Source organism: Trichosurus vulpecula, chromosome 7, assembly GCF_011100635.1.
Source record: "Trichosurus vulpecula isolate mTriVul1 chromosome 7, mTriVul1.pri, whole genome shotgun sequence".
NCBI classification, from domain to species: Eukaryota; Metazoa; Chordata; class Mammalia; order Diprotodontia; family Phalangeridae; genus Trichosurus; species Trichosurus vulpecula.
This window is the reverse complement of record NC_050579.1, coordinates 996247-1023759: the sequence shown is the minus strand read 5'-3', so window position 1 is coordinate 1023759 and position 27513 is coordinate 996247. Positions and strand designations below refer to the sequence as shown.

Below are 27513 nucleotides of genomic sequence, written 5' to 3'. Positions count from 1 at the left end.
GATGCAGCATCGCTGCCCTGTGTGCTGACTTGGCCTCTCGCCTCCTCTCTCTGCTCTTGGGACCTACCTGCTTGTGGAGGTTGAGGCTGTCAATCTCAGAGAGGACCCATCCGACACTGCCATCCCCACCACACACCAGAATACGGAAAGTGTCAAACTTCTGGAATAAACGTAAACTATGGGGAGAAAGGAAATCCACCGTTACCACCATCGTCTGAACCCTGCCCTCCCTGGTGACAAGAGGGAGCTCTCCTCTCAGTGGATGCCTGTGCCCGCTGCCTGCCCCAACCCCCCTGGTGTGCCTGCTGCCTGCCCTTAACCCCCTGGTGTGCCTGTTGCCTGCCCTGACCCCCCTAGTACACCCGCTGCCTGTCCTGATCCCCTGGTGTGCCTGCCATGCCTGCTGCCTGCTCTGATACCCCCGGGGCACTTCTTCTCTGGGGAAGAGACCAGAACAAGGAGGCAATCTGGGTCCCTGCACCGCTATCTATCAGCGCGGCTTTAGTTGCCACTCAGATGTCACAGATAATAGAGCCAGGTGTCCTCCTGGAGCCTGCTGCTCAGGGAGGGATCCCTAATGTATCCTTTGGGACACCCAGTCCCCAGCACTCATGGGAGCAGTCCAGCAGGCCAGCCTCTGCCCCAGATAAGGAGGGTTTAGGCAGCTCGCACTGTGCCCCCAATGACCATCAGTATCACAAGGTAGACCAGGTACTGACTTCCCTTTACTCAGACGAGGAAATGGAAGCTCTGAGAAGCTGAGTCATTGGGCCAGCCTACAGACAGTTGGGCAGTGTCTGAGGGGTGTGGACATGGCTCTCCTGCATGCCACCTGCCCCACACGGGGGTGACCAGAGGTTATCTGAATCCCACCCCGGGATGACTCCTGGCCCTGCTCTGGGGACCACTGTCCTCTCCCCAAAAGCAGAGGACTCTGCCCCATAACCTTGGCTCCTGTCTGGATGCCTGCTTTGGGCGATGCTGCCTCGGGAGGTGCTTCTGGCAGGGAAGGGGTGGAAGGGTGGCCACCATGAGATGGGAGAGTGCCCTGGTGGTGTCACATTACACTGCAGAATCCTCGATTACTTAAGGTTAACTCCACGAGGGGAGAACAGGTTTGGCAGGTACGTCTGCAAACCAAATATCCTGCCCAGGCCCCTTCCCAAAGCCCCCACTTCATGTCAAGCTTCCACCCCACGTGGAAAGAAGGCAGCAGGGTCATAAAGACAGAAGCCGCCAATGTGGCCTACGGATGTCACCATGGACACTGAATCAGAGAGGAAGGACAGAGGACATGGCCCAGACCTCTCCTGTCTGAGCAGCAAAGAGCCTGGGAGCCCCTGGGGAGGATCTGAAACAGCAGGACCAGCTGCGGACATAGAGCTCCCATCTATGACCCATCCCACACCTGCATCCTCGGTTGAACAAGGGTGCTAGATCTCTGCCCAGCTGAATGGGAAGAAAGGAGAGGAGGGGAAAGACAAGGGGAGAGAAGGAGAGAGGATGAGAGATAAAGGAGGGGGAGAGGAAGAAGGGGGGGAGAAGGGGAGAGGATGAGAGATAAAGGAGGGGAGAGGAAGAAGAGAGAAGAGGGGGGAGAGAATAAGGGGAGAGGATGAGAGATAAAGGGAGAGAGGAAGAAGAGAGAAGTGGGGGAGAAGGGGAGATGATGAGAAATAAAGGCGGGGAGAGGAAGAAGAGAGGGGGGGAGAAGGGGGGAGGGTGAGAGATAAAGGGGGGAGAGGAAGAAGAGAGAAGAGGGAGCAGGGAAGGGAGAGAGGAGCTGGGGAGGAGAGAGAGACGCTCCCCCTCTGCACCTGGCTGAGGCTTGGGCTACCCCACCCGCCAGCTGGCCCCTGCCTACCCAAGGTGGGGTCCTCCGTTCATGAGGTCAAAGACCTGGGCCGGGTTCAGCAGCTGCTTGAATCTTCTAAGGAACTTCACTCCTTGGTTATCTCCGCTTTTGGAATTGACAAAGACCAGCAATGGGCTGGTACAAGACGGGGGACATGTGGCTTTCCAGAACCCTGGACACACAGAGGAAAGGGAGAAAGGGTAGAAATCGGGATGATGTGACGGAGGGCTCCCCACCCCTCCCCCAGGCGCATTGCTACACCTGATACACAAACAGGCCCAAGCCCTGCCGTGCCCTGGGGATCCCATCCCCTGGCATTAAACCTCAGCCGGCCTGCAGATCACACCTGCTTGGCCGGCCCCTGCCTGACCGAGTGAGACTTGGTACAGTGAGCTGCGTACCCCAGACACGAAGCAGGGAGCCTCATGTGGGCCTGCTTTATGGGCCAGGCCCACCGAGTCTGATAGTCGCCTGGGGTGCTGCTGAGGGCCCCTGACTCTCCAATCCCATCCACGTGAGGAGAGCTCCTCTCACCACCCTCAGCAAAGGTCTTGTACCCCAGGCTCCATGCACTGCCCCCAGAGTCTTCCTCTCCGGCTTCTCCTCAGGGGCTGAATGCGGCTCACCTCCTCTCCTGGTCACTCTGGAGTTACCGGGGGTGGGGGGGGGAAGGAGGGGCCTAGAGAATGGAGCCTAGGAAGAGGCCCAGGCAGGGCTGGCGGGTACGCACCATCAGAATCGATGCTGTTGAGGGCGGTCGGGGGAATGACAGACACTTTGCACAGGCCCAGGGGGCACTTGGCCACTAGTGAATCTTTGCACGCCGTATGTACCTGAAACAACAACCGTTGGTGACCGGCTGTCCCTTTCCAGCCGGCTGAATGCTGCCCTCCCCCCTTCAGGATTTCAGGTTTGGAGGGAAAGGGAAGGAAATTAAGATCATTTCAGTCTTGCCAGCTGCCCCAGCTCTCCCCACTGCTTGGTCTGTGCCATGGCCTCCATTGCTGGTAACAATAGATGAGAACAGAAGTGCATGTAGACAGTGCCTCGAGGTCTACAAGGCACTCTACAAATATTAGCTCGTTTGAGCCCACAACAGCTCTGGGAGCCAGGTGCTATGATTATCCCCATCTTACAGATAAGGAAACTGAGGCACATAGTGGTTAAGTGGCTTGCCTTGGGTCACACAGCCAGTAAGTGTCTGAGGCTGAACTGGAACTCAGGTCTTCCTAATCCCGGCCTAGAACTCTCTGCACTGTGGCCCCTCCTAGTCACCTCCTCCACCTCCTTCCTTCCTGGGATCCTTCCCTGCCTCCTCTCTGTTCCACCGTTGGAAACCCTTAACCAATGTTTTCTCATTGAAAAGCTAACTTCCTTCAAGGATTTTCTTAACCCGAGCTCAACGTGACCTCATTTGGGGATGTCATTGACTTAAGAGGCATGCTTTCCTCCTGGAACAATCTAGGGCTCCCACTGAAGCGGCCCCAGGCTGTGTGGCCAGCCCCTAGGACCTGGACAGACAAAAGGAGAGGGAGTGTCGCTGGCCTGGGGAAGCTCTGAATCTCCCTAAAAGAGAAAAGCACCTGTGAATAAAAGAGACAAGCCAGCCAGGGCCCTTCTCACTGACCCGGAGTCTCCAGAAGGCAGCAGGGGGGCTGGAGGCCGCCCCAGAATGGTAGCGACTGTCAGGGCACCAGGCTTATCCCAGAGGCTCCTGAAGGCAGAGCCGCTGCCCAGCTCTTCTCAGAGAGTCTCCCAGGCATCTGGAATCCTAGCCTGGGGGTGGGCCTGCCTCACATTTGTTTCTCTGGTCTCTTTTTCAGTTTTCTCATCTGTAAGAAGGGAGGCTAAGACTCCTCGGCCTCTAAGGCCCCTCCTGTCTGGCAGTCCCTGACCCAAAGACCACCATGTGTAGAATCCCTCTCCTGGCAGAGCTCTGGATGTGGCTGGGCCCTTAGGTCTTTGGAGCGAAGGGGAAGGAGAACAGAGTGACCCTTTTATAGGGCCTACTATGTGCTGGGCCCTGTCTGCTTTTCTCTCATTGATCCTCATAGCAGCTTCCCTCCCCCGGGTGGGGGCTTTTATGAGGAAACTGCAGTGAGCAGAGGTTATATGACCTGCCTCGGGGCCCAGAGCTCTGTCCATGGTGCTCAGGGAGGTGCCCAGCCTACATGAGGTGATACGACTGAGGCCTTAAGGCCCGGTCCCCCCTCCCCAAGCCCCTCCCCAAGCCCGGCTTGTTCATGGCCAGCACTGGCCCCAGGGGGCCCTTCCTCAGGAGAACCTCTAAAGCCTCATTTTTTTTCTAACAGGCCGTCAAGGGTCCCCCACATGGCCCTGCTGATGCCCTGCTTGCCCCCTTGGATCTAGGATCTGACAGTCAATAGGCTGCCCACACTCATCTGATGCCAACACATGGTGATGCAATTTTAATGGTAATACTGAAAAGCCCAAGCAGTGACACCCCAAAAGTGAGGGCATCCTAGGATCACAGGGCAAAAGGAAGCCTGTGGCGCAGACCAGGAGAAAGGGGCAAAACAAAAGCCCCCAGTGACCCGGCGCTGGAAGGGACCCTTTCACTGGGCAGAGGACGGGCAGCCAAGGGGCCGGGCTGCCATGCTGTCTCTGGGAGACAAGTGAGCCAGGATGGGGGGGGGGGAAGTCTGCCATGCCCTGCCACACCCCGGTGCCCAGAGGCTTACCATGGCCTTACACCAGAGGCAGCGCCAATCCTGTAGCCGAAGCACGCTGCCGCATGTCTTCTCACACACTGTGCACTTGGCGCTCACGGGGAGGTTTCCTTCCAGCCACTGATGGGGCATCGAGATCTGCAAAGAAAGCAGAGGCAGAAGTAGTTGAGGCTTCCCTCTGGGTCTGGGCATGGGCTGTGGCCAGAGCCTGACCAGACGTTCAGACCTGTGAGCTCCAGGGCCTTTTCTGAGGGCTGTCCTTTCTGCCAAGGCTCCCTCCGAGATGGACTGACCCTAGGTTTGACCTGTGCCACCCACCCAGGGCTCTGGGACCTAAGCCTCCAAGGCCTGGGACCTGACACCTCTGAAGCCTCGGACCCTAAGGCCTTTGAGGCCTGGAAGCTGACACTTCTGATGCCTGGGACCCTGAGGCCTAGGACATAGACACCTCTGACTCCTGGGACCCTGAGGCCTCCAATGCCCACTCCCTCATGCCAGGTCACCAAGGGAAGCCCAGTGAGGAAGTACCAGGACGACCGCCCCCCTTCACTGGATGAGCAGGGGAGGACACAGATAGGGCCACAGAGCGGGCCCGGGCTCCTACCCCGTCCTCGTCCTCACGGATGTCCTTCCCGATAGAAGCCAGTGTTGTCCACTTGCAGTTGTTGGTTGCCCTGACAGCACAGCGTTTGTGGGCTTTGAACTTACACACTGGGGAGGAAGGTGAGGGAGAGGCCCTGAGTTAGGGGCCTCGTGGGCAGCCCCCAGGCAGGAGAGGGGTGCTCAGGGCTGGAGGGCAGGCCTGGCGCAAAAGCTCTTCTGCCCCCAGTGCCACATTTAGGGTCTGCTGGGGACTTTGGCCAAGGACTGAGCAGCCCAGCCTCGGGCCCAGGAGGGCAGAGGGAGGGTCCTTCGGCCCAGGCCTGGGCCCTACTCTGGAGGCCCTGAGCTTTCTGACCTCACCCTTCTCTTTTCTTCCCATGGCACACTCAGTGTAAACCGAATGACTAATTACTGCCCCCTAAGAAGCAGCAAAGGGAAGCTTCTGTCGTCTGAAATGCTGCCAGACGCATGTGGGCAGGGCCTGGTGAGGAGCGAGTCCCAGGTGTGCCAGGCTATTGGTTGAGGCCCAAGCACGAAGGCAGCGGGCTGGGTGGTGTGGTGGTCAGGGTCCTGGGCTTGTAATCCATGGGACCTGAGTTCAAATCCCATCTCAGACCCTTCTGGTAACAGGCCCTCTCTCAGCTCCAGCTTCTGCATCTCTAAAATGGGGCTAATAATCCCAGCAGCAGCAGGTCCCTGCCACAGAAAGGCCTCAGCAAACCTGGAGCCCCAGACAGAGGAGAGCTCTGAACTTGGTGCTTCTGGTGTGCCGGTACCTCTCCTGCCCACCTTGTTAGGACAAGGGCCCTCTACATCTCTTTGGGGCCTCCACTGACCCCCGGGGCCCGCTGCAGAACATATGGGAAGACCACCCCCCACTTCACTTGTGCTCTCTGCTCTCTGGTGTGGTCACGCCGGGGGGCTGATGGTGCCTGTTCCCAGGGGGAGGGGGCCTCAGGGGCAGGGCGTCAAAGGTGACACCGTGGGCAGAGCTGGGCCCCTCAGGCAGTCAGCCTCAGTTTCCCCACATACCTTCACAAGACAGCCCATGGGATGTGACCCCAGACAGCGCCTCCCGGCACACATTGCAGTACGTGGGCCTTGCGTGCGAGCAGGCGTACCAGTTGTGCGTCCCTGAGAAGTGGTCCATGCTGTACTGGGTGGACTGGAAGGACAAGGTAAAAGTGTTGAGTGAAAGAGGGAGGGAGACATGTGCCCTGCCTCCAAAGGGGAGCAAGCTAAGACAGTTCCCCAGCCTAGCAAGTACAGACGGGGCTCGCGGGCTCAGACCTGATGGGCAAAGGGGAGCCCACCTTGGGACACAGCCTTTTGGGGGCAGGAAGCCCAGTGCCCAGCTCACAGGGACAGCAAATGTCTGGGGGGGAAACTTCTTAACCTGGGATCCACAGACAGGACAACGTAAATGCCTTCTCTTCCCTGACCTCTAATGGAACGGTCCCCTTTCCTTCAGAATCATGGTTCTGGGAAGGGTCCCCAGGCTGCCCCGAGGGTCCTCGCTGCAGAGGAGGCAACCCCCACCCTCCACCCTCGCACCACCTCAAAATGCTCTCGGTTCTGCACAGTCTTCAGGGCTGCAATCCAATCTTCCATTTCTTTCCTGTTATCGGCGCACAGGATGAGCTTCCTACATGGAGTGATGACCTGGTAGAGGGAAGGGACAGTGAGGTCAGTGCGGTCAGGAATGATTCAGGCGCGCTTCTAACTTCCAGGTTGGTTGTTACTTTAAAGGGTTTCTTCCCTAGTAACAGTTTTCTTTTGGGGGTTCTGGCAGTCAGCTAACAAGCATTTTTTAAGTGCTTACTGTGTCCTTACCCATACAATGGGCTGGAAAAGAAATGACAGGCCCCTCCAGTATCTCTGCCGAGAAAACCCCAAACTGGGTCATGGAGAGCCAGGCACAAAGGGAATCACCTAACCACAACAAATGTGCCAGGCTCTGAGCTCAGAGTCGGGGAAGTGAGAAAGCCAAGAGACGGTCCCTGGCGTCGGTGCAGGGGAGCCAGCACGCAAACCACGACGGACATGAGAGTCACACCAGGTGGCGGGCTGGAAGAGGCCTTGGAGGGAGCGCAGGTGCTCATCCCACAGGGCTCCCACCTGGATCCGCACCCACCAAACAGGAAAGCTGCCTCTGCATCTCAAAATAGGCGCTTGGTGAGATGAGAGCCACACAAAGGTCTCCAGAGCAGAGAAAGCCCAGGGCGATCGGAGTTGGAGCCAAGCAGAGGAAATCTCATTTTCATGACTATCCAGCAGGCCCAAATCTCAGGGCAGTGTCATGCTGGTGCCGTATAGTGATCTGTCTGGAAGGATGGTGCCTGGTGACGTCACAGGCACGAAGCCCTCCCAGGTCCTTTCAGCTCTGACCACAGGTCACAAGATCATGGACCTCAAAGATCACCTTGCAGAAGCCCCTTCTTTTACCGACAAGGAAACTGAGCCCCATGAAGGGGAAGGGACAGAAGCGTTCTGTCGTTAGCAGGGCCAGACCTTCAGGATTATAAGCTGCTTGTCTCTTCAATCATAGTCATAATAGCTAGTACTGATACAGCACCTACTATGCGCTAAGTACCATGCTAAATGCTTGGCAATTCGTATCTCATTTGAGCCTCACAACAGTTCTGGGAGGTAGGAGCTATTGCTAGCCTCCTTTTACAGCTGAGGAAGCTGAGGCAGACAGGTTAAATGACTAGGCCAGGGTCATACAGTTTTCCTAACTCCAGGCCCAGCCGCCCAGGTCAGCAAGGTGACACAGAGCTGAAAATCTCAATGGCAGTCTATGGATTTCTGGGCATGAGGATTCCCTGATCATTCCCGATTCCTCTGAAGAGAGGAGAAATAAGTGGAAGGAAGGCAGGGCAGCTAGTCTGGGTGGTCTGCGGTCATGCTCCCAGGTTCCTTGATGGAGAGCTGACTGACACCCTCTGGGCCATCGAGCTTCCCTGCTGTCTAATGGGCAGAGAGAAGTGAATGAGTAAACTTATCAGGGCTCCTTAGGTGGCAGACGACCAGACTGTCCTAAGTCTCTGAGGTGTCCCCAGCTTTTCCGAGTCAGTTCCCAGCACCCCTTAGAACATGATGCAGGAAACGCATTTGGCCCCAGAAAGAACAAAGCCCACCACAAATATCAGGCCTCCCTTCCAACCTGGCCAGCCCCATGGCCGTCGGATAAAAATGACATGTTCAGGCAAGTACTCAATGAAAGGAGGAGGCCCAGCGGAAGGGCCTGCCCACTCAGGGAGGACCAGTCTGGTGGAGGGAGGGTGGGATCTGGCGTTTGAAGAGCTGAGTTTGAATCCTGACTGCCACTCATGAGCTGAGTGACCTTGGCCAAGTCACCGAGCCTCTGCAGGGCTGGACAAAACGATCCCTCTGGGCACACTCCTAGGATTCCTCATTGGCTCCTCAGTTTCTCCTGGGAAGATCAGGGATCCTTGGGGAATGTTCACAGGAATGTTCCAAGGCTGGGCTGAGCGTGCGGAGGCCTACCAGCAAGCTGGCCACAGGGCCGTGGATTTCACAAAGAACATCCACTTACCAAGACTGAAAGGAGGTGCGATCTGCATCTGTGAAGGGAGAAAACCTCCTGACACTATCACAGATGCTCAAAATCTGAAGCATTAAAAGAAGTGAACGAGTCATGTGGTTTTCGCTAGGCCCCACGGAGGTCAACGACAATCCTGAAGACGCAGGCCGTGGCTGGATGCAATGCTGGCGTTTGTTCCTTGCATGCTGGAATGTCAGCATGGTGATGACTGAGCTCTTGTTAATAAACTTCAAACACGGGTCTTCACTTAACTCTGGTTTGTGTGTTCTGGACGTTTTTAACAACAGATCTACCTGATTCATTTTGCAAGCCTGGAGCCGCATTTCTGGCTTTCTAACTGCAGCTATGAATGGGAAACAAGCCATCTGTACACAGAAATGAAAGCCCGGACCTTTGGACCAGGCTGCCTTTAGAAACGTAAAGTGTCACCAGCTCCCTCGGTCTTCATCTTCTTCCTTTTCCTGTTTATTCGTGGACTAGAAAAGAAACACCAGATTTCCTGCTTTTTACATTCAAAACTGATTTCTCAATTTAGAATGAACTGGGCCAAAGAAGGAAACATTTTCCCGCACCTGCAGAGGAGCCGTTCAGGTTCGGCGCCGCCACCCTGCCCCGGAGCCCGGCCCAACTCCCTGGCCAACGTGCCATGCTCCGGGTTGAGCTTTTCTGCTTGTCCTGAGGTCCTGGTGGACATCAGTTTCATGGTACCAGGTGCTGGTTCTGCCTAATCTGGGGATTCCTGGAGTCTTCTGGCAGCCAACCACTTCCTGGGGACGACAACAGGAAGGCTTTGGGGCTGGAGCTTAATGGTGTCCGGTACACTAGCCTTTGCTGTGTCTACAGATGTTAGTGCTAAGAACAAGAGGCAACAAGGGGAAACGGGTTTGGATCAAGAAGGCTTGGGTTTGATGGAGGGAAACTGAGGCAGGGAATAAGCATTTACAGAACACCTACTATGTGCCAGGCACTGCACTAAGCATTTTACAAGCAACCTCACCACCCTGGGAGGGAGGGGCTATTACTATCCCCATTTTACAGATGAGGAAACTAAGGCAGACCCCGGGTCACACAGCTAGTAAGTATCTGAGGCTGGATTTGAATTCGGATCTTCCCAACCATAGGCCCATTGTTCTGTGTACAAGCTGTCTGCAAGGCCTGGCTATGCCACCTACTGGCCATAAGACCCCGGGCAAGCTGCTTAATCACTTAAGAGTCTCAGTTTATTCACGTGAAAAGTGGGTACAAAAACGTTTGTGCTGCTGACAGTTCAGGGCTCAAACACATAGCTGAAAAAGGCTTCCTGTGGAAAGTGGCATAGGAGCCAAGTCCCGAAGGAGGCCAGGGCCCCCAAGAGACAGAGATGAGGTGGGAGAGTCAGGCATGGGGCACAGCCCGTGCAATGGCCTGCAGATAGGAGACAGGACATAATATGGAAGGAAAGGAGGAAGAGGCTTTGTGTGCTCTTTGCACTTGGTCCTGAGGGAACAGGAAGCCACTGGATGAGAAGACAAGACCGAGGGAGGCTGGAGACATGGGAAGAGACAATGCTGGCCGAGTGCCACGACATGTCCTTACTGGTAGTGCGGCCTCTCCCTTCAGAGTGCTATCTCCTGGCTCACGGGGGCCCAGCGCTCTCCAAGTCTGTCCTAGCAGGGCCCAGCTGTGGCAGAGCCTGCCCACGCTGGAGGCACAGATATGGGCTGAGCTGTGGAGAGAGGGGCAGGGTCTGCATCAGGGGATGGAACCAGAGCTCTCTGACGTACTAAAATCTACCGAGTCAAACGATATTGAAGAAGCAAATACTCATTAGGGTTTTTTCTTAGTCAAACAATATTGAAGAAGCAAATACTCATTAGGGTTTTTTCTTATCAACAAAACTTAAGAAAGGGCGGCAGGGCTCTGAGCTAAACCAAATGACTGCCCTTGGGTCACCGGGATGGTTAGTGGATGAAGGCAGTGGGAGGCCGATTTCTGACGGGCGGCTGGGCGAGGCAGACTTCTGCAGCTCACGAAAGCCAAAGAAGGAGTTCTGTTTAAAAAGCTACACCAGGCACACCACATACCCAGTAATCCACTCTCCACTGTGGCCGTGGGCACTGACTGCCTCATTTCCCTCGGTTACTTGGAGCACTGTGCGTTTCGGCTTCCTACCTCTCCATCCTAGTCTAGAATGTGACCTCGGGGATGTCCATACTCAGGCAGATGACTCCTCTCTTAAGACAGGATCGTGCGACGTGATCCCCTCCAGTCCATGGCAGCTCCCCAGGCTCGAGGTACATCTCAGATCTCATGCCTTCCATGGGCCCCCAAATCCTGTATATCTCACTTCTACTGTCCGATGTTCCTACTCATGTGCACTGAACAAATGGCTCCATTCGATCAGAGGCAGCTGGAATGGACCCTTTGGTTTGCCCTCTCTGACCAGAGGTCATGTCCAGCCTCATCCCCAAGACACAAACTCTGTTCCTGCTCCCAGGGCACCCAGTATCACCAGAGAGAGCCTTGCTATCAAGCTGATTGCACCCACTGGGAATCTGGGAGTGCTCACTGAAGCTCCCTTCAGCTGGGCCAGCAGAGCTAATCAATTACAGTTCTCTTACAGACTCAGAGAAACTGAGCTCCAGGGGCCTCAATTATCTCCCTCAGAGACAATGTCCCATGTCTTTCCAGGGCTTGCTTTAATGTGAGAGCAGTGGGCACCGCAGCTCCTGAGGCAGTCCCACTCCCCTCCGTAACATCCATGACAAAACCCCCAAGGGCAAAGGACCAAGAGAATGCAGACACAGTCACTACCGTGTGCTGGGGTCATGTCTAAGTGGTCCAATCATTCTCAAAACAGTTTGGAATCATACTGAAGAGTCCCTAGCCTGCCCATCCCCTCTGAGTGGGGCATATACCCCAAGAAGAGGGAAGCAGGCCCACAGACACCAACGGGTACAGCGGCATTTCTTGTAGCCATGAAGAGCTACCCTGTGTCTGGGGAAGGCCTGAATGAATGGGGGCATATTATGACTGACAGAATGTTACCAGACCCTCAGAAAGGACAAACCCTGAGATGACGGAGTCAGAGAAAAAGAAGCCGAACAAGCCCGATGATACTGGAGGGCCTCAGCATGCCCATCCAGGTGGGCACCGCGGGTCACAACGGACACAGGACAGCCTGCAGGGGCAGAGGGAGGTGCCCCCATGCTGCCGGCCATGGCCAACAGGCTGACTTGCTTTGCTTAGTTATACTTATTTGTTAAAATAATAGTAAAATTTTTTAAAAGAGAAATCAATAAAACATTTTTAAATAAAGGAAGCGATGCCTGAAGTTCCCAGCTTTCTTATTTCTGGGGAGGCCCCTGCATTGCACCCACCACTCCAGGTTCACAATGTTAGGGTCACTGTCCACTCTTCCCTCTTCTTCCCCCGTCATCGTCACCAAAGGTCACATCTCGTCCATCAACCTCTCCTGACCCTCCTCATCACTGGTTCGTCCCACTCCCGCCTTCCTGTCTGGATCTCTCCTCTCCTCCCCAAAGCTGCCAAATAGGTATTCCCAAAGCATAGACCCCTCCCCAAGAAGCTCCAGGGCCTGCCTCTCAAAGTCCCTCAGAGTGAGGCTCCAGTCAACCTCTCCACCCTTTCTCAACTGCCCTGGTAATTCTTCACAAATCCTACCATCTGGCCCCCCAGGCCTGCTCACCCTTCCCTGTACTGAGCTTTTTAGAACGTTACTGCTATTTTCACACCTACATTTCCCAGTGCATCACCCGAACACTTCAGAAAAGCTAAACAATACATCAAAAAAGTGAGACAATATATACTCTGTTCCACACCTGCAGCCCCCCACCTTGGCAAGGAAAGGGTTGGGAGGAAGGTGCCCTCTCACTGTTTCTTCTGTCACTCCCAAGCCCACAGATATCCCTTTGCAAAGGCTGTCCTCATCCATCTGCCACTCCGGCTTGGAATGCCTCCAGGACTCCCTGGCTTCCTTCCTCCAGGAAGGAGGCCTGGCCTTCCCCTTCGATGATGTCCAACTCCCATAAATCACTTCACAACCACTTTATCTTGACTTTTCCGTGTCCACGTTGTTCTTCCTCCAATAACATGGAGGCCCCTTAAGGACAGAGATTGGTTTGCTTGGTCCAGCACAGAGAAGGCGCTTCTTGGAGGCTGCTAGATCTGATTTCAGGAGCCCAGGCACACGGCCCTACGAAGACTGAAGAGGAGGGTCCAGCAGCCTTGTGGGCAGTCTGCCCCATGCCCCTCCTTCCCACAGAAGCCCTAATGCTTTTCTGCACCAGTATGTGGCCAGGCCACCTCAAACATACCGGTGCTCCTGCTACCAAAAAGCTGCCCAGTCCCATGTGCCATTGGAGAGAGAGAAAGCTGAGAGCATCCGTCTGCTGGGAACTCCCCGAAATCTTGGTGGGCCCAAGGATGGCCAAAGTGACCGGCTGTGTGCCCAATGTCAACCTCCTGGTGCTCTTGCAGCTGCTGGGGTGAGCCAGGCAGCCAGAAGACAGGAGGCTCCCTCAGGGCTAGAATGGGCCCTCCATAGGAGTTTTCCGAGATCCTAAAGCAATCAACTAACATTTCCTAGGTACCTCCTATGTGCCAGGCCCTGGTGCCGGGCCCTGCACTCAGTGCTGTGGATACAGAGACAGGACAGTGGGACAGGGCTTGCCTTCAAGGAGCTTACATTCTGTCAGTGGAGACATGTGCCCCAGAGCCTCCCCCAGAGAAAGCGGCACCAGAGCTGAGTCATGCAGGAAGGAAGCAGGGAGCCCCAGAAATAGAATAAGGAAGGAGGGCACTGCACGCATGGGAGCTGCCAGCCAGGGCAAAGGTATGGAGATCAGGGATGAGGGGGTTGGGTGGTGAGGACCAGCAAGGCCACGAGGGCTGGCCCACGAGGTGCAAGGAGAGGCTCAAAATGCCAGAGAGAGGTTTCTATATACGCTACCAGACTTTGTATGGAGGGGGAGCCATGGTGAGACCTGTGCTTTGGGCCCAAGTGGAGGTGGGTCGGGAGCGGGGAGGCTCCAGGGGCGGATGGCTAATTGGGAGGCCAGTTCGAGAGGCCAGGTGAGGGTGACGGCAGAAATGACAAGGCCACGAGCCTATGTGGAGAGGGAAGAGCCGCAGGACCCTCTACTCCAATTCCCTTCCTTTACCAAGGAGGAAGCTGAGGCCCAAGGAGGTTAAGTGACTTGCCCAAGGTCACACAGGCAGCAAACTGGCTATGTGGAGTAAATCAGAGTAAGGAGCTAAGGCTGAAAACCTGGAAAAGGAAATTTTGAAGGATGAGGAGTCTGGCCAAGCTGAGTTTGAGATCCTGCAGGACCCCAGCTCTGGAATGCACAGGCAGCTGGTGCTCAGGAAAAAGTCTGGGGCTGGACACACAGATCTGGGGTGGAGATGAGCCCATGGGGGCTGGGGAGGTCACCAAGAACGAGCCTCAATAAAAAGGAGGAGAGGGCCTGGCCCAGGGATGCTGAGGAAGTCCCCGTGGCCAGGCAGACCCAGCAGAGATGGAGGAGTGGTTGGACAGGAGGCAGCAGCGTCCCAGAAAGCCAGGGAGGAGAGAGGAACCAGAAAAGGCCACAGAAAAGGGAACCCCGCCCCGACAGGGATGAGCTTTCAAGAGAGACTGAGAAACTGAGGTCCAGGGGACTCAAAGAGTCTTGCTCAGAGATAATGTCCTGTGTCTTTCCAGGCTGTCTTTAATGTGAGAGCAGTGGGCAGCACAGCCCGAGGCAGCCCCTCTGCCACCTTACCCGCCTCCCTCCCTCCGGGGAGCCAGGAGAGAAGGAAAGTATGGCATTCGCTCCCACCCCCAACTCCCATCACCCAACTGGCCTCTGCTGCCACCACTGGTTTCATTTTCCCACAATTAAATTTTAGTTTAAACATTCAACATCCTGTTTACATCATTTTGCCAAGAGTCAGTTATGACTAAGCCAACAATGAAGAAGGCAAATATCAGCCTGTCAGGAAATGAATATTCACCTGTCGGGGGAGAGGCCGACCAGTGAGCCTCTACAGCAGGCGCCCCTCTCTAGTGGGAACGTCCCCCTTCCCCTGCCCCAGCCCAAAGCGTGGCCTGAAGCAGCCTCTTCATCCTTCAGGTCGGCTGTGCTCTTTGTAAGACACACGCAGGATGCCAGGGCTGACATAAGTCGGGGGCCACGGAGGCCAAGGAAGCAGCAGAAGTGAAGCACCTGGAGAAGCTGAATGAGGCCGCACGGAGGCAGCAGAAGCCGGAAGACAGCATGCGCCACGGCCAAAACGATGTGAACGGGAAGGGAAAAGCGCCAGGATGCAGGCAGAGGCAGGGCGGGCTCACCGAGCACCAGAGGAGATGGAGTGCATGGTGAAGCAGAGACAAGCCATCTCTGTCCTCAGCTGCCCCTGTGAAGATGAGCCGATGAAGACTGGCTTCTGCTGCCACAGCAGGCAGAGCCCTGGGCCTGCAGTCCAATCCAGCCCCAGCCACTGGCGGGTGCCCGTCTGCCTCGGTTTCCTCAACTATAAAACGGGCATAATAAAGATCCTCTTCTTCCCAGGGTTGTGAGGATCCGATGAAATCACACTCGTAAAGTGATCAGTACGGCACCTGCATGCAGCAGGCGCCCTATAAATGATTCCTCCTCCTCCCCTTCTGTACATTTACATTTGTCTTTCTTTCAGGGCTACCCTAGCTATCCCCAGCCTCTCCCCTCCTACCTACCCACAAATTTTGAAAAAGAGAAAAGTAAAGAAAAACAAAGCTCTTGTAACAAATATGATGGTTTGCAGGCTGCAAAAAATATATGGCGGGGTAAATTTTGGGGGGCGGGCAAAGCTTGACCCTCATTCTCATCTGAACAGCTTCAAAGAGGGAAGAGTTCCTGCGCGCGCGCGCGCGCGCACACACACACACACACACACACACACACACACTCAGTTGGGTAGATAAGTCTGTCTTACCCAACATGGAAGAAGGAGGGAAAGGGGCAAAGAAAAAGTGGGGAGTGAGAAGAGGGAGCCTGGATTAAGGAGGCAGCAGTCAGAAGCAAAAACAACTTTTGAGAAGGTTAAGGATAAAAAAGAGAAAGAAGGATAAAGAGAAGAAAATAAAATGGAGGGAAATATGCAGTTAGTATTCACAACTATAAATGTGAATGGGATGAATGGACCCATAAAACAGAAGCAGACTACAGAATGGATTAGGAACCAGAATCCAATATGTTGTTTACGAGAAACACACTTAAGGGAACACACACACAGAGTTAGAATAAAAGGCTGGAATAGAATCTATTATGCTTCCAGTGAAGTAAAAAAGGCAGTAAAACTATACTAGTGGGGGAATCTCAATTTACCCCTCTCAGAACTTGATAAATCTAAACATAAAATAAATAAGAAAGAAGTTAAAGAGGTGGATAGAATTGTAGAAAAGTTAGCTATGACAGACCTCTGGAGAAAACTGAATGGGAATAGGAGTATACTTTTTTTCTCAGGTCTACATGGTACCTTCACAAAAAGTGATCACATATTAGAACCTCACAAACAAATACAGAAAAGCAGAAATATTAAGTGCACCCTTTGGGGACTATCATGTGATAAAAATTACATTCAATAAAGGGGCTTAGAAGAAGTGATGATTAAAAATTAATTGGAAACTAAATAATCTAATCTCAAAGAATGAGTGGATCAAAGAACAACGACAACAATAGAAATAATAATTTCATTAAAGATAATGATAACACTGGGACAACATATCAAAATTTGTGAGATGCAGCCAAATCAGCACTTAGGGGAAATTTTCTATCTCTAAGTGTTTACATTGATGAGAGAGAGAGAGAGAGAGAGAGAGAGAGAGAGAGAGAGAGAGAGAGAGAAAGAAAGAGCGCAGAACAATGAATTATACACGCAAATAAAAAAAAAACCAGAAAAAGAACAAATGAAAAATCCCCAATTAAACAAGAAAATAGAAATCCTGAAAATCAAAAGAGAGATGAATAAAATTAAAAGCAAAAAAAAGTTGAACTAATAAATAAAGTTGGAGGCTGTTTTATAAAGCAACAACAATAAAATAGATACACCATTGGTCAATTTGACTTAAAAAAATATAAAACCAAATCACCAGTATCAGAAATAAAAAGGATAAATTCACCACCAAGGAAAATGAAATTATAGCAATTATTAGGAACAATTTTGCCCAATTATATGCTAACATCTGACAATCTAAGTAAAATGGATTCATAAAATATAAACGCTCAGATTAATAGAAGAGGAAATAAAAAACTTAACCCTGTTAGAAAAGAAATTGTACAAGACATAAATGAGCTCTCTAAGAAAAAATATCTAAGACCAAACATTAAAGAACAATTAATTCCAATACTACAGAAACTATTTTTAGAAATAGGTAAAGAAGGAGTTCTGTCAAATTCCTTCTATGACACAAATATAGTTTTGATACCTAAAGTAGGAACAGCAAAAAAGAAAGAAACAAAACTACAAACCAATTTCCCTAATGAATATTGATGCAAAAAAAAATTAGCAAAAAGACTACAGCAATATATCACAAAGATTACACACTACGGCCAGCTGAGATTTATACCAAGAATGCAGGGCTGGTTCAATATAAGGAAAACTATTAAGTATAACTGACCACATAAATAACAAAAACAACAAAAATCATATTATCTCAATAGATGCAGAAAAAAGCTTTTGACAAAATACAACACCCATTCCTAATAAAACCAATAGAGAGCACAGGAATTAATGGAGCTTTTCTTCAAATGACAAGTAGTATCTATTTAAAGCCAAGAGTGACCACTGTCTGTAATGGGGATGAACTTGAAGCCTCCCCACTAAGATCGGGATGAAGCATGGATGTCCATTATCACTATTATTATTCAATATTGTACTAGAAATGCTAGCTATAACAATAAGAGAAGAAAAAGAAATCAAAAGAATTAGAATAGGTGATAAGGAAACAAAACCCTTTGCAGATGATATGATGGTATACTTGGAAAATCCTACAGAATCAACTGAAAAACTACTTGAAACAATTAACAACTTTAGCAAAGTAAGTCATTAGCAATTCTATACATCAACAACAAAACCTATCAGGAAGACATAGAAATTCCATTTAGAATAATTGCAGACAATATAAAATATTTGGGAGCTTATCTGATAAGACAAACCCAGGAAATATATGAACACCATTACAAAACATTTTTTACAGAAATAAAGACATACCTAAAGAATTGGAGAAATATTAATTGTTCATGGGTAGGCTGAACCAATATAATAAAAATGACAATTCTACGTAAATTTATTTCCCTATCCAGTGTCACACCAATCAGACTATCACAGAATTATTTTATAGAGCTAGAAAAAATAATAATCAAATTCACCTGGAAGAACAAAAGGTCAAGAATATGAAGGGAATTCATGGAAAAAAAAAGTAAAGAGAGGCAACTTAGCAGTACTAGATCTTAAACTATACTACAGTAGTAATCATGAAAGCTGGTAGAGCTAAGTAATAGAGTGGTCTGATCAGTGAAAGAGAGTAAGTACACAATACATAGAGGTAAATGATCATGGTAACTTAATGTCTGATAAACCCAAAGATTCAAGCTTTTGAGGCAAGACCACTATTTGACAAAAACTTCTGGGAAAACTCGAAAGTAGTCTGGCAGAAACTAGGCATACAGCAACATCTCACACCATATTAGGGGAATATGGAAAAATTACTTGTCACATATTTCAAGACAGGAAGAGTTTACAACCAAATAAGACATAGAGAAGATCACGAGAGGTAAAATGAGTAATTTTGGCTACATGAAATTAAAAACCCTTTTCACAAATAAAACCAATGCTTCTGAAATTCAAAGGAAAGCAGGAAACGTGTATGTATGTGCGTGTGTGTGTGTGAATTTTACAGCAAGTTTCTCTGAAAAAGGCCTCATTTCTTACATAGGAAATATATAGGAAATTGAGTTAAGTTTATGGATATAGGAACGAGTCTCCAATTGATATGTGGTCAAAGGATATGAAAAGGCAGTTTCCAGAAGAAGAAATCAAAGCTATCAATAGTAACATGAAAAATGCTCTAAATCACCAATAATTAGAGAAATGCAAACAACTCTGAGGTACCAACCTCATACTTATCTGATAGGCTAACATGACAGAAGAGGAAAATAACTGTTGGAGGGGATGCGGAAAAATTGGGACACTGATACACTGTTGGTGGAGTTGTGACCCAGGCCAACCATTCTGGAAAATAATTTGGAACTATGCCCAAAGGGTTATAAAACTGTGCATATCCTTTGATCCCACAATGCCACTACTAGATCTGCATCCCAAAGAGATCAAAGGAAAAAGGAAAGGTCCTGTGTGTACAAAAATATTTATAGCAGCTCTCTTTTGTGGTGGCAAAGAATTGGAAATTGAGAGGATGCCCATCAGCTGAGGAATAGCTGAAGAAGTTGTGGTATATGATTGTGATGGAATACTATATTGTGCTATAAGAAACGACAAAGGGGATGGGTTCCAAAAAACCTGGGAAGACTTATACGAACTGAGGCAAAGTGAAGTAAACAGAACCAGGAGAACAATTTACAGTAAGAGCAATACTGGAACAACAATCAACTGAGACTTAGCCACTCTAATCAATACAATGATCCATGACAACTCCAAAGGACTCAAGATGAAAATGCTATTTAACTCCAGAGAGAGAACTGATGAGCTCTGAGTGCAGATTGAAGGTGTATTACTCTCTCTCTCTCTCCTTCTCTCTTTCTTTTCGTTGCAACATGACTAATACGGAAATGTTTTACAAGACTTCACTTGTATGACTGATATCATATTGCTTGCTTTCTTGATGGGTGGGTGGGAGGACTGGAGGGAGGAGAGAATTTGGAACTCAAAAAAAAGAAAAATGAATGTTAAAAAAGAAAACAAAACATGTGCCTCATTCTACATCTGCAATGTACCACCTCTCTGTCGGGCAGGAGGAATCTGGTTTCATCTGCAGTCTTTGGAAATTGTGAGTAGTTACTGCACCGATCAGGACAGCTAGGTGGCACGGTGCAGAGTGCCAGCACCTGAGATCAGGAAGACCTGAGTTCAAATATGGCCTCAGACACTTACTAGTTGTGTGACCCTGGGCAAGTAACCTAACCCTGTTTGCCTGTTTCCTCATCCTGTAAAACTAGCTGGAGAAGGAAACGACAAACTACTCCAGTATCTCTGCCAAAAATAAACCCAAAGGGGGTCACAAAGAGTCGGACAACTAAAACAACAGAATAACAGCAGTGCATCAGTCAGTGTTCTTAAGTCTTTCAGAGGGATTTCACTTCACAACAATGCTGTAACCTTTCCCCATTTTCCCTCCAAACCCAGCCCCCTCCCTAACAGTCTTGTATTTCTGTCCCCAATTATCGAGGTTTGCAACCTAGCAGCTATCCTTGACTCTTCCCCCACTCACATGTCCAATCCCACCCTTACCTCTGTTCCCTCCACTCTCCAATCCCTGTAGCCTCCCCAGGGATATTCCTAAGCACAGGTCTAGCCCTCAGGACTGTTGCCTCAGGAGCTACTGCCTCAGTAGCTGCTAGGCATACACCCCAAGGAAAGGCTCTATGGACACCATAGTTGAGGGAGCCAAGAACTGGAAACAACAGTGACTTCCATGGATTGGGGAGAATGGCTGAACAAAGTGTTGTGCATGACTGTGATAGACCCTGACATTCCATCTCACCATCCCCATCCCCAGGGCCTCTTCACCCTGTGACGCAGGGCTCCCGGCTGGTGTGAGAGCAAGACGCTCCACCTCCTGGGCTGTCCAACATGCCCTTCATCTTCAAGCTCTGGCTTCCCTCAAGTCCCAGATAGAATCTCATCTTCCACCCATCTGAAGTCTAATGTCTTCCCCTCATTAATTATTTCCTATTTACGTGTTATATAGCTTGCTCATTGTCTTCTCCATTTAACTGTGAGTTCCTCCTTTTTACCTTTTTCTTCTCATCCTCAGTGCTTAGCACAATGCCAGGCACATAGGGGTGCTTAATAATCACTTATTGACTATTAAGGTGTTGTAAGGAATGATGAAAATGATAAACATGGAGAATCACAGTAAGACTTATATGAACTGATGCAAAGTGAAGTACCCAATGAAGGAAAACAAAATACACAATGACTGAAACAACATTGAATGAAAATGACGAAACAACAGAAACCGAAGGTTACAAAGTGACAAGCTCAGCAGAGGTGGGGGCGGGGCCATGCACAGAGCATGGAGCTTGCACTTTCTCAATATGTCTGTTATTTTGGCTAAAGGTTCTTTTCCTTCCTCTTTTAAAATATTGTTTATCCTAAGGAATGAGGCTGTGGGAGGGGCGGGGAGGAAGTCTTCAGTGTGAAACATGGATGATGTAAAAACAAATGAGAGCTGTAACAACTGATTTTGCAAACAAAAAGGGAGCAGAACCTTGAGTGGCTCTGGAGGCCTTGCCCAGGCCCAGCAGAAGACCCTCTGCTCAGCTCCCCCCACCCCCGATCCCCAGTCCAGCCACGCCGGTTCACTTCCCATCTCCGGACAGCTTTCCGCCCACACCACTGAAACCTCTCCGCTCAAGGGCTACTGCCTTCAAACAGCCTCTCCTGGATGCCCTTCCCCCTCTGCCACTTTGTGTTTATTTTGCATATAGCCTGCTTTGGGGCAGCCAGGTGGCTCAGTGGACAGAGAGCCGGGCATGCAGTCAGGAAGACCCAAGTTCAAATCCCATCTCAGACACTAGCTGTGTGACCCTGGGAAAGTCACTTAACCAGGCAGCCTCGGTTTCCTCATACGTAAAATGGGAATAGGAATAGCCCCTTACCTTACAGGGTTGTTGTGAGGATCAAACGGGCTAAAGCTATCGCTATCATCATCATTGTTATAAGCGACTCTATCTCTGATCATCTGTCTCTCTGGCCTCAGTGCTAGGCACAACACACTGAAGACACACAAGGCATCCCCATGCTTAGTGTTGCCCCCTCGCCCCGGACAGGCGCACCAGGAATTAGAGGGCGGCTTCCTACCGCAGGCGAATTCCCTCCCACACACTCAGGATGTAAGCCTGGAATGGTCAGTAGAGGCACAGACCTTCCTCTCACCCACAGAACCATAGACAGGCCCCTTCCAGCCCTACCTGGAACACTTGAGTCATGGATGGGGAGGCAAACCTTCGGGCCTAGAAACGAGATGTGGAGCACTGACTAGTGACATAGGGAGCACCTTCAGTCTTCTCTAAGTCACTCCAACACCCAATCCGGTGGGCCTGTTCTAGAGGCAGAGCTACGAAAACCAAGCACAATGAGCCAAAGCCCTTTCAGGAAGTCAGAGTTCGGAGGCCTGTGCAGGGGAAACCTCAGCAGGACCAGAGTGAGAATTCTGCAGCCTCAGACTCAAGCCAGCCAAGTCGGCTGGAAACCTCCAGCATCTGCTCCTCCTGTGTTCCAGTGGGGGGAGAGAGGGAGGGGCAGGGGGGAAGAGGAGAGGGAGAGGGGGAGGAGGGGGAGGAGGAGGAAGATTTGTCCTTTTGGCAGAGGCTGAGCCCTCGATCTCAGCTCCTGACTTCACAGGTGAGGTGCCTGAGGACTGAGGTGATTACTGAAGTAGGAAGCAGCCGGGGTGGAACCCAAACCACCCTGCACCTGTTGTACCCTTGAAACCAGAGAGAGCAGTAGAGACCACACCTGACAGGAGCTCAGCCCTTTACCACTGCAAATCTGACCCAAACCCAACCTGACCCTCTGGGCTCTGAGAACTGTACTCCAGTTGGCCAATGGACGGCTCCAGGGGCCAGCCATTCGCAGGACACCACTCGCTACCGGCGCCAAACTTCTGCAAATGTCTGGATCGATCTGCAGCCCCAGATCCTAACAGGGCTTGGCACAGAGCAATAACAAATGCTTTTCGTCTCTTCATTCTTGTTTTAACTCTCTTCCCCCCTGAATTTAGCAACCTCCTCCTCAAAAGTTTTATACAAAGTAAAACCAAAAAAGGATCATGTGTAAAATCAAAATCTCCACTCCGCAGAGCGTTTTTATAGCACGTAACACGCTCAGAATGTGCCTTTCAAGGCTGCCGTGCTTGTCTGTGCCTCCCTCCGCTCCCCGCAGGGCGTGTTCTAGGGGCATCTATGACAATCATCTCTTCTTGGGGAAGGGCGACAACAAGGAGGAGAACAACGCTAGCTGCCCTTGATGGGGCTTTACACATATTATCTAATCACAACCACCATGATGCTGTTATCACCCCCATCTTACAGATGGGGAAACTGAGGCTGACGGAGTTATACGACTGTATATACTATACAGCTACTAAATGTTTTGTCTGAGGTCACATTTGAATCCAGGTCTTCTGCAGTGGACAGAGTGCTGTCCCTGGAGTCAGGAAGACCCAAGTTCAAATGCAGCATCAGACACTAGTTGTATGATCCTGGGCAAGTCACTTAGTCCTGTTTGTCTCAGTTTCCTCATTTGTAAAATGAGAAGGAAATGGCCAACCACCTCAGTATCTTGCCAAGAAAACCCCAAACGGAGTCACAAAGAGGCAGACACTACCGAACAACAACTTCCTGTCTCCAGGTCCAGGTGAGACATGTACCTGCCCTCACTACCAACAGCACCCCCATCTTCCAACATTCCCCTCCCCCGCCATAAAAAAGAAACCACCACAACCCTTGTAACAAATAAATATAGTCACATAAAACAAACCACATTAGCCACATCCAAAAATGTATGTCTCATTCCGCCCCAAGGCTCCACCACCTTTCTCTCTCAGGACTTGGCTAAGATGCTTTATCATCCATCCTTCAGCCACGGCAGATGACTTCTCTGGGGTATTTAAGACATTTTTCTTTAGAATGTTGTCACTGTGTATCACTCAATGTACCGTGCATAAAACATTCTCCTGGTACCTCTCTTCACTCTACATCAGCTCCTGAGATTACAGTTTTCTGGGATGCCATGTCCTTCATTTCTTATGAAGGACTGCATTGGACTCAGAGTGTCCCCCAAGTGATGGACAGTCCCTTCCTCTCTGTCCTTTGCTACAACTAACAGCTACTCTAAGTGGGTTCGTACTTATGGCTCCTTTTGCTCTCTCTGATCTCTCTGGGGCTTCACTCATTGATTCCTTCAAACGCTACTGCCTCCTCCTAGTTCTGCTCCCTTTGTTGGCTAAACTCCTAGAAAGACTATTTCGTGCTCACTGAGTACTTCCTCATCACCCACTCCCCCCTCTGCTCCTCCCCCCTCTGATCTGGCTTCCAGCCAGAAGCCGCAGAAATTCTACCAGAACACCCCAGACATGGAGAAGCTTCTCACCTCTGGGTTGGGAGGTGCGGGCTTGTAGATAAAAAGACATTTTCAAACAATGCCAAAGCATGAATTTGTTCTGCCTGACTATGTTCTCTCTAGACCTCTATTTTGTATTTCATTTCTATTCTCTATAGTGGAAGGAAAGAAAGGAGGGGAGTGCACATTGCTGGAACCTTACTCTCACTGAATTTGAATCAAAGAGGGAATAACATACACATTTAGTTGGGTATAGAAATCTATCTTGCTCTACAGAGAAGTAGGAGGGGAAGAGAGACAAAAACAGGAGAGAGGAGTAGAGAGAAGGGAGGGCAGATTGAGGGAGGCAGTGGCCAGAAGCAAAACACTGGTAAGGAGGGACAAGGTTAAAGGAGAGAGAAGTATAAACATTGGGAAAACAGGATGGAGGGAAATACACATTAATCTTAACTGTGAATGTGAATGTGATGAACTCTTCCATAAAACAGAAGTGGATAGTAGAGTGGATTAAAAACCAGAATTCTACAGTATGTTGTTTATAAGAAACACATTTGAAGCAGAGACACACACACTGAATAAAGGTAAAAAAGGCTGGAGCAGAATACGTTATGCTTCAGCTTGAAGTAAAAAAAAAAGCAGGGGTAGCAATCATGATCTCAGATGAAGCAAAAATAGATGCAATTAAGAGATAAGGGAAGAAACTACAATCTGCTAAAAGGCACCATACACACTGGAGTGAGTGATAGCAATACTAAACATATATGTACCAACTGGTATAGCATCCAAATTTCTAAAGAAGTTAAATGAGTTACAAGAGGAAACGGATAATAAATCAACTTTCCCCTCTTAGACCTAGATAAATCTTTTTTTAAGCTAATTTATTTATTTTTAGTTTTCAACATTCACTTTCCATAAGTTTTAAGTTTTCTTCCCCTCCCTCCCCAAGATGGCTTGCAATCTGACATAGGCTCTACACACACATTCCTATTAAACATATTTTCCCATTAGTCATGTTGTATACAAGAATTAGAATGAATGGGAGGAACCATGAGAAAGAAAACAACAACAGCAAAGAAAACAGTCTGCTTTGCTCTGTATTCAGACTCCATAGTTCTCTGGATGTGGATGGCACTTTCCATCATGAGTCCTTTGGAATTGTTTCAGGTCCTTGCATTGCTGAGATGGGCTAAGTCTATCAAAGTCAATCATTGCACACTGTGGCTGTTACTGTGTACAACGTTCTGGTTCTGCTCACTTCACTCAGCATCAGTTCATATACGTCTTTCAAGGTTTTTCTGAAGTGTGCTTGCTCATCATTTCTTATAGCACAACAGTATTCCATTATATTCATATACCACAACTTGTTCTGCCATTCCCCAATGGATGGGCATCCCCTCAGTTTCCAATTCTTTGCCACCACAAAAAGAGCTGCTATAAATATTTTTGTACATGTGGGTCCTTTTCCCATTTTTATGATCTCTTTGGGACGCAGTCCTAGAAGTGGTATTGCTGGGTCAAAGGGTATGCAAATTTTTGTAGCCCTTTGGGTATAGTATCAAATTGCTCTCCAGAATGGTTAGATCAGCTCACAACTCCACCAGCAATGCATTAGTGTTCCAACTTTCTCACATCTTCTCCAACATTTATCATTTTACTGTTTTGTCATGTTAGCCAATGTGATAGGTGTGATGTGGTACCTCAGAGTTGTTTTGATTTGCATCGCTCTATTCAATAGTGATTTAGAGCATTTTTTCATGATTATAGATAGCTTTGATTTTTTCCTCTGAAAACTGCCTGTTCATATCCTTTGACCATTTATCAATTGGGGTCTAGATATATCTAAACACATAGTAAGCAAGAAATTGAGGAGGTGAATAGAATTTTGGAAAAGTTAGATATGATAGACCTCTGGAGAAAAGTGAATAGGGGTAGAAAGGGATATATTTTTTTCCCCATCAGTACATGGTACCTACGCAAAAACTGACGATGGGTATAAAAACCTCAAAACAATCAAATGCAGAAAGGCAGATATTTTAAATGCATCCTTTTCAGATCATGATGCAATAAAAATTACATTTAGTAAAGGGCCATGGAAAGATAGATTAAAAATTAAGTGGAAACTAAATAATCTAATCCTAAAAGAATGAATGGGACAAATAACAAATCACAGAAACAATCAATAATTACATTAAATAAAATAACAATTAGACAACATACCAAAATTTATGGGATGCAGGAAAAGCAGTACTTTGGGGAAATTTATATCTCTAAGTGTGAATATTAATAAAAAAAGAGAAAGAGCAGATCAATGAACTGGGCATGCAATGAAAAAACATGGAAAAAGAACAAATTTAAAATCCCCAGTTAAACAACAAATTGGAAATCCTGAAAATCAAAGGAAAGATTAATAAAACTGAAAGAAAACCACTGACCTAATAAGTAAAACTAGAAGTTGGTTTTATGAAAGAAAAACACACAATAAAATAGGTAAACCACTGGTTAATTTGTTTAAAAAAAAAAACCAGAAGAAAACCAAATTACCAGTATCAAAAATTGGCAATTTGCCACCAATGAAGAGGAAATTAAAGCAGTAATTAGGAGCTATTTTGCCTAACTGTATGCAGATAAATCTGACAATCTAAGTGAAATGGATGAATATTTACAAAAATATAAATTGCCCGGACTAACAGAAGAAGAAATAGAACACTTAAATAACCCCATCTTAGAAAAAGAAATTGAACAAACCATCAATGAACTCCCTAAGGAAAAATCATCAGGGCCCAAACAGATTCACAAATGATTTGTAAGAACAATTTATTCCAATACTATATAAACTATTTGGAAAAACTGACAAAGAAGGAGTCCTACCAAATTCCTTTTACGACATAAATATGGTACTGATACCTAAACCAGGAAGAGCCAAAATAGAGAAAGAAAACTATAAACCAATTTCCCTAATGAATACTGATACAAAAATTGTAAATAAAACACTAGCAAGGAAATTATAGCAACATATCACAGTGATCATACAGTATGACCAGGTGGGATTTATACCAGGAATGCAGGGCTGGTTCAGTATTAGGAAAACTATGAGGATAATTGGCAATATCAATAACAAAACCAAGAGAAACAATATGATTATCTCAACAGAAGCAAAAAAAAGCTTTTGACAAAATACAACACCCATTAATATTAAAAACACTAGAGAACACAGGAATAAATGACGCTTTCCTTAAAATGATAAGTAGCATCTATCTAAAAGCATCAGTAAGCATTATCCTTAATGGATAAGCTAAAAGCTTTCCCAATATAATCAGGGATGAGGTAAGGATGCCCATTGTCACCACTATTATTCAATATCGTGCTAGAAATGCCAGCTATAGAGCAGACGGACTTCATTATAATCTGGAATCATTTATACAAACTGATGCTGAGTGAGGGGAGCAGAACCAGGAGATCATTATACACAATTA

At 48.8% G+C, this 27513-nt stretch overlaps 1 protein-coding gene across 9 annotated transcripts in view; it reads right to left on the bottom strand.

Annotated features, from left to right (window-relative positions):
- The window catches only part of DGKD (diacylglycerol kinase delta), a 113261-nt gene that overhangs the window by 30950 nt on the left and 54798 nt on the right, over positions 1-27513 (bottom strand). For 8 of the 9 annotated variants that reach the window (XM_036767347.1, XM_036767346.1, XM_036767342.1 and 5 more), the window contains 7 exons: positions 6706-6810; positions 6181-6313; positions 5150-5256; positions 4558-4683; positions 2586-2688; positions 1865-2027; positions 68-176 (listed from right to left, as the gene is read on the bottom strand). In XM_036767347.1, the coding sequence (XP_036623242.1) occupies positions 68-176; positions 1865-2027; positions 2586-2688; positions 4558-4683; positions 5150-5256; positions 6181-6313; positions 6706-6810 (846 nt within the window). Of the gene's footprint in view, positions 1-67; positions 177-1864; positions 2028-2585; positions 2689-4557; positions 4684-5149; positions 5257-6180; positions 6314-6705; positions 6811-21888; positions 21936-27513 lie in introns of those variants that run through there. The other variant, XM_036767343.1, reaches the window with a different exon arrangement.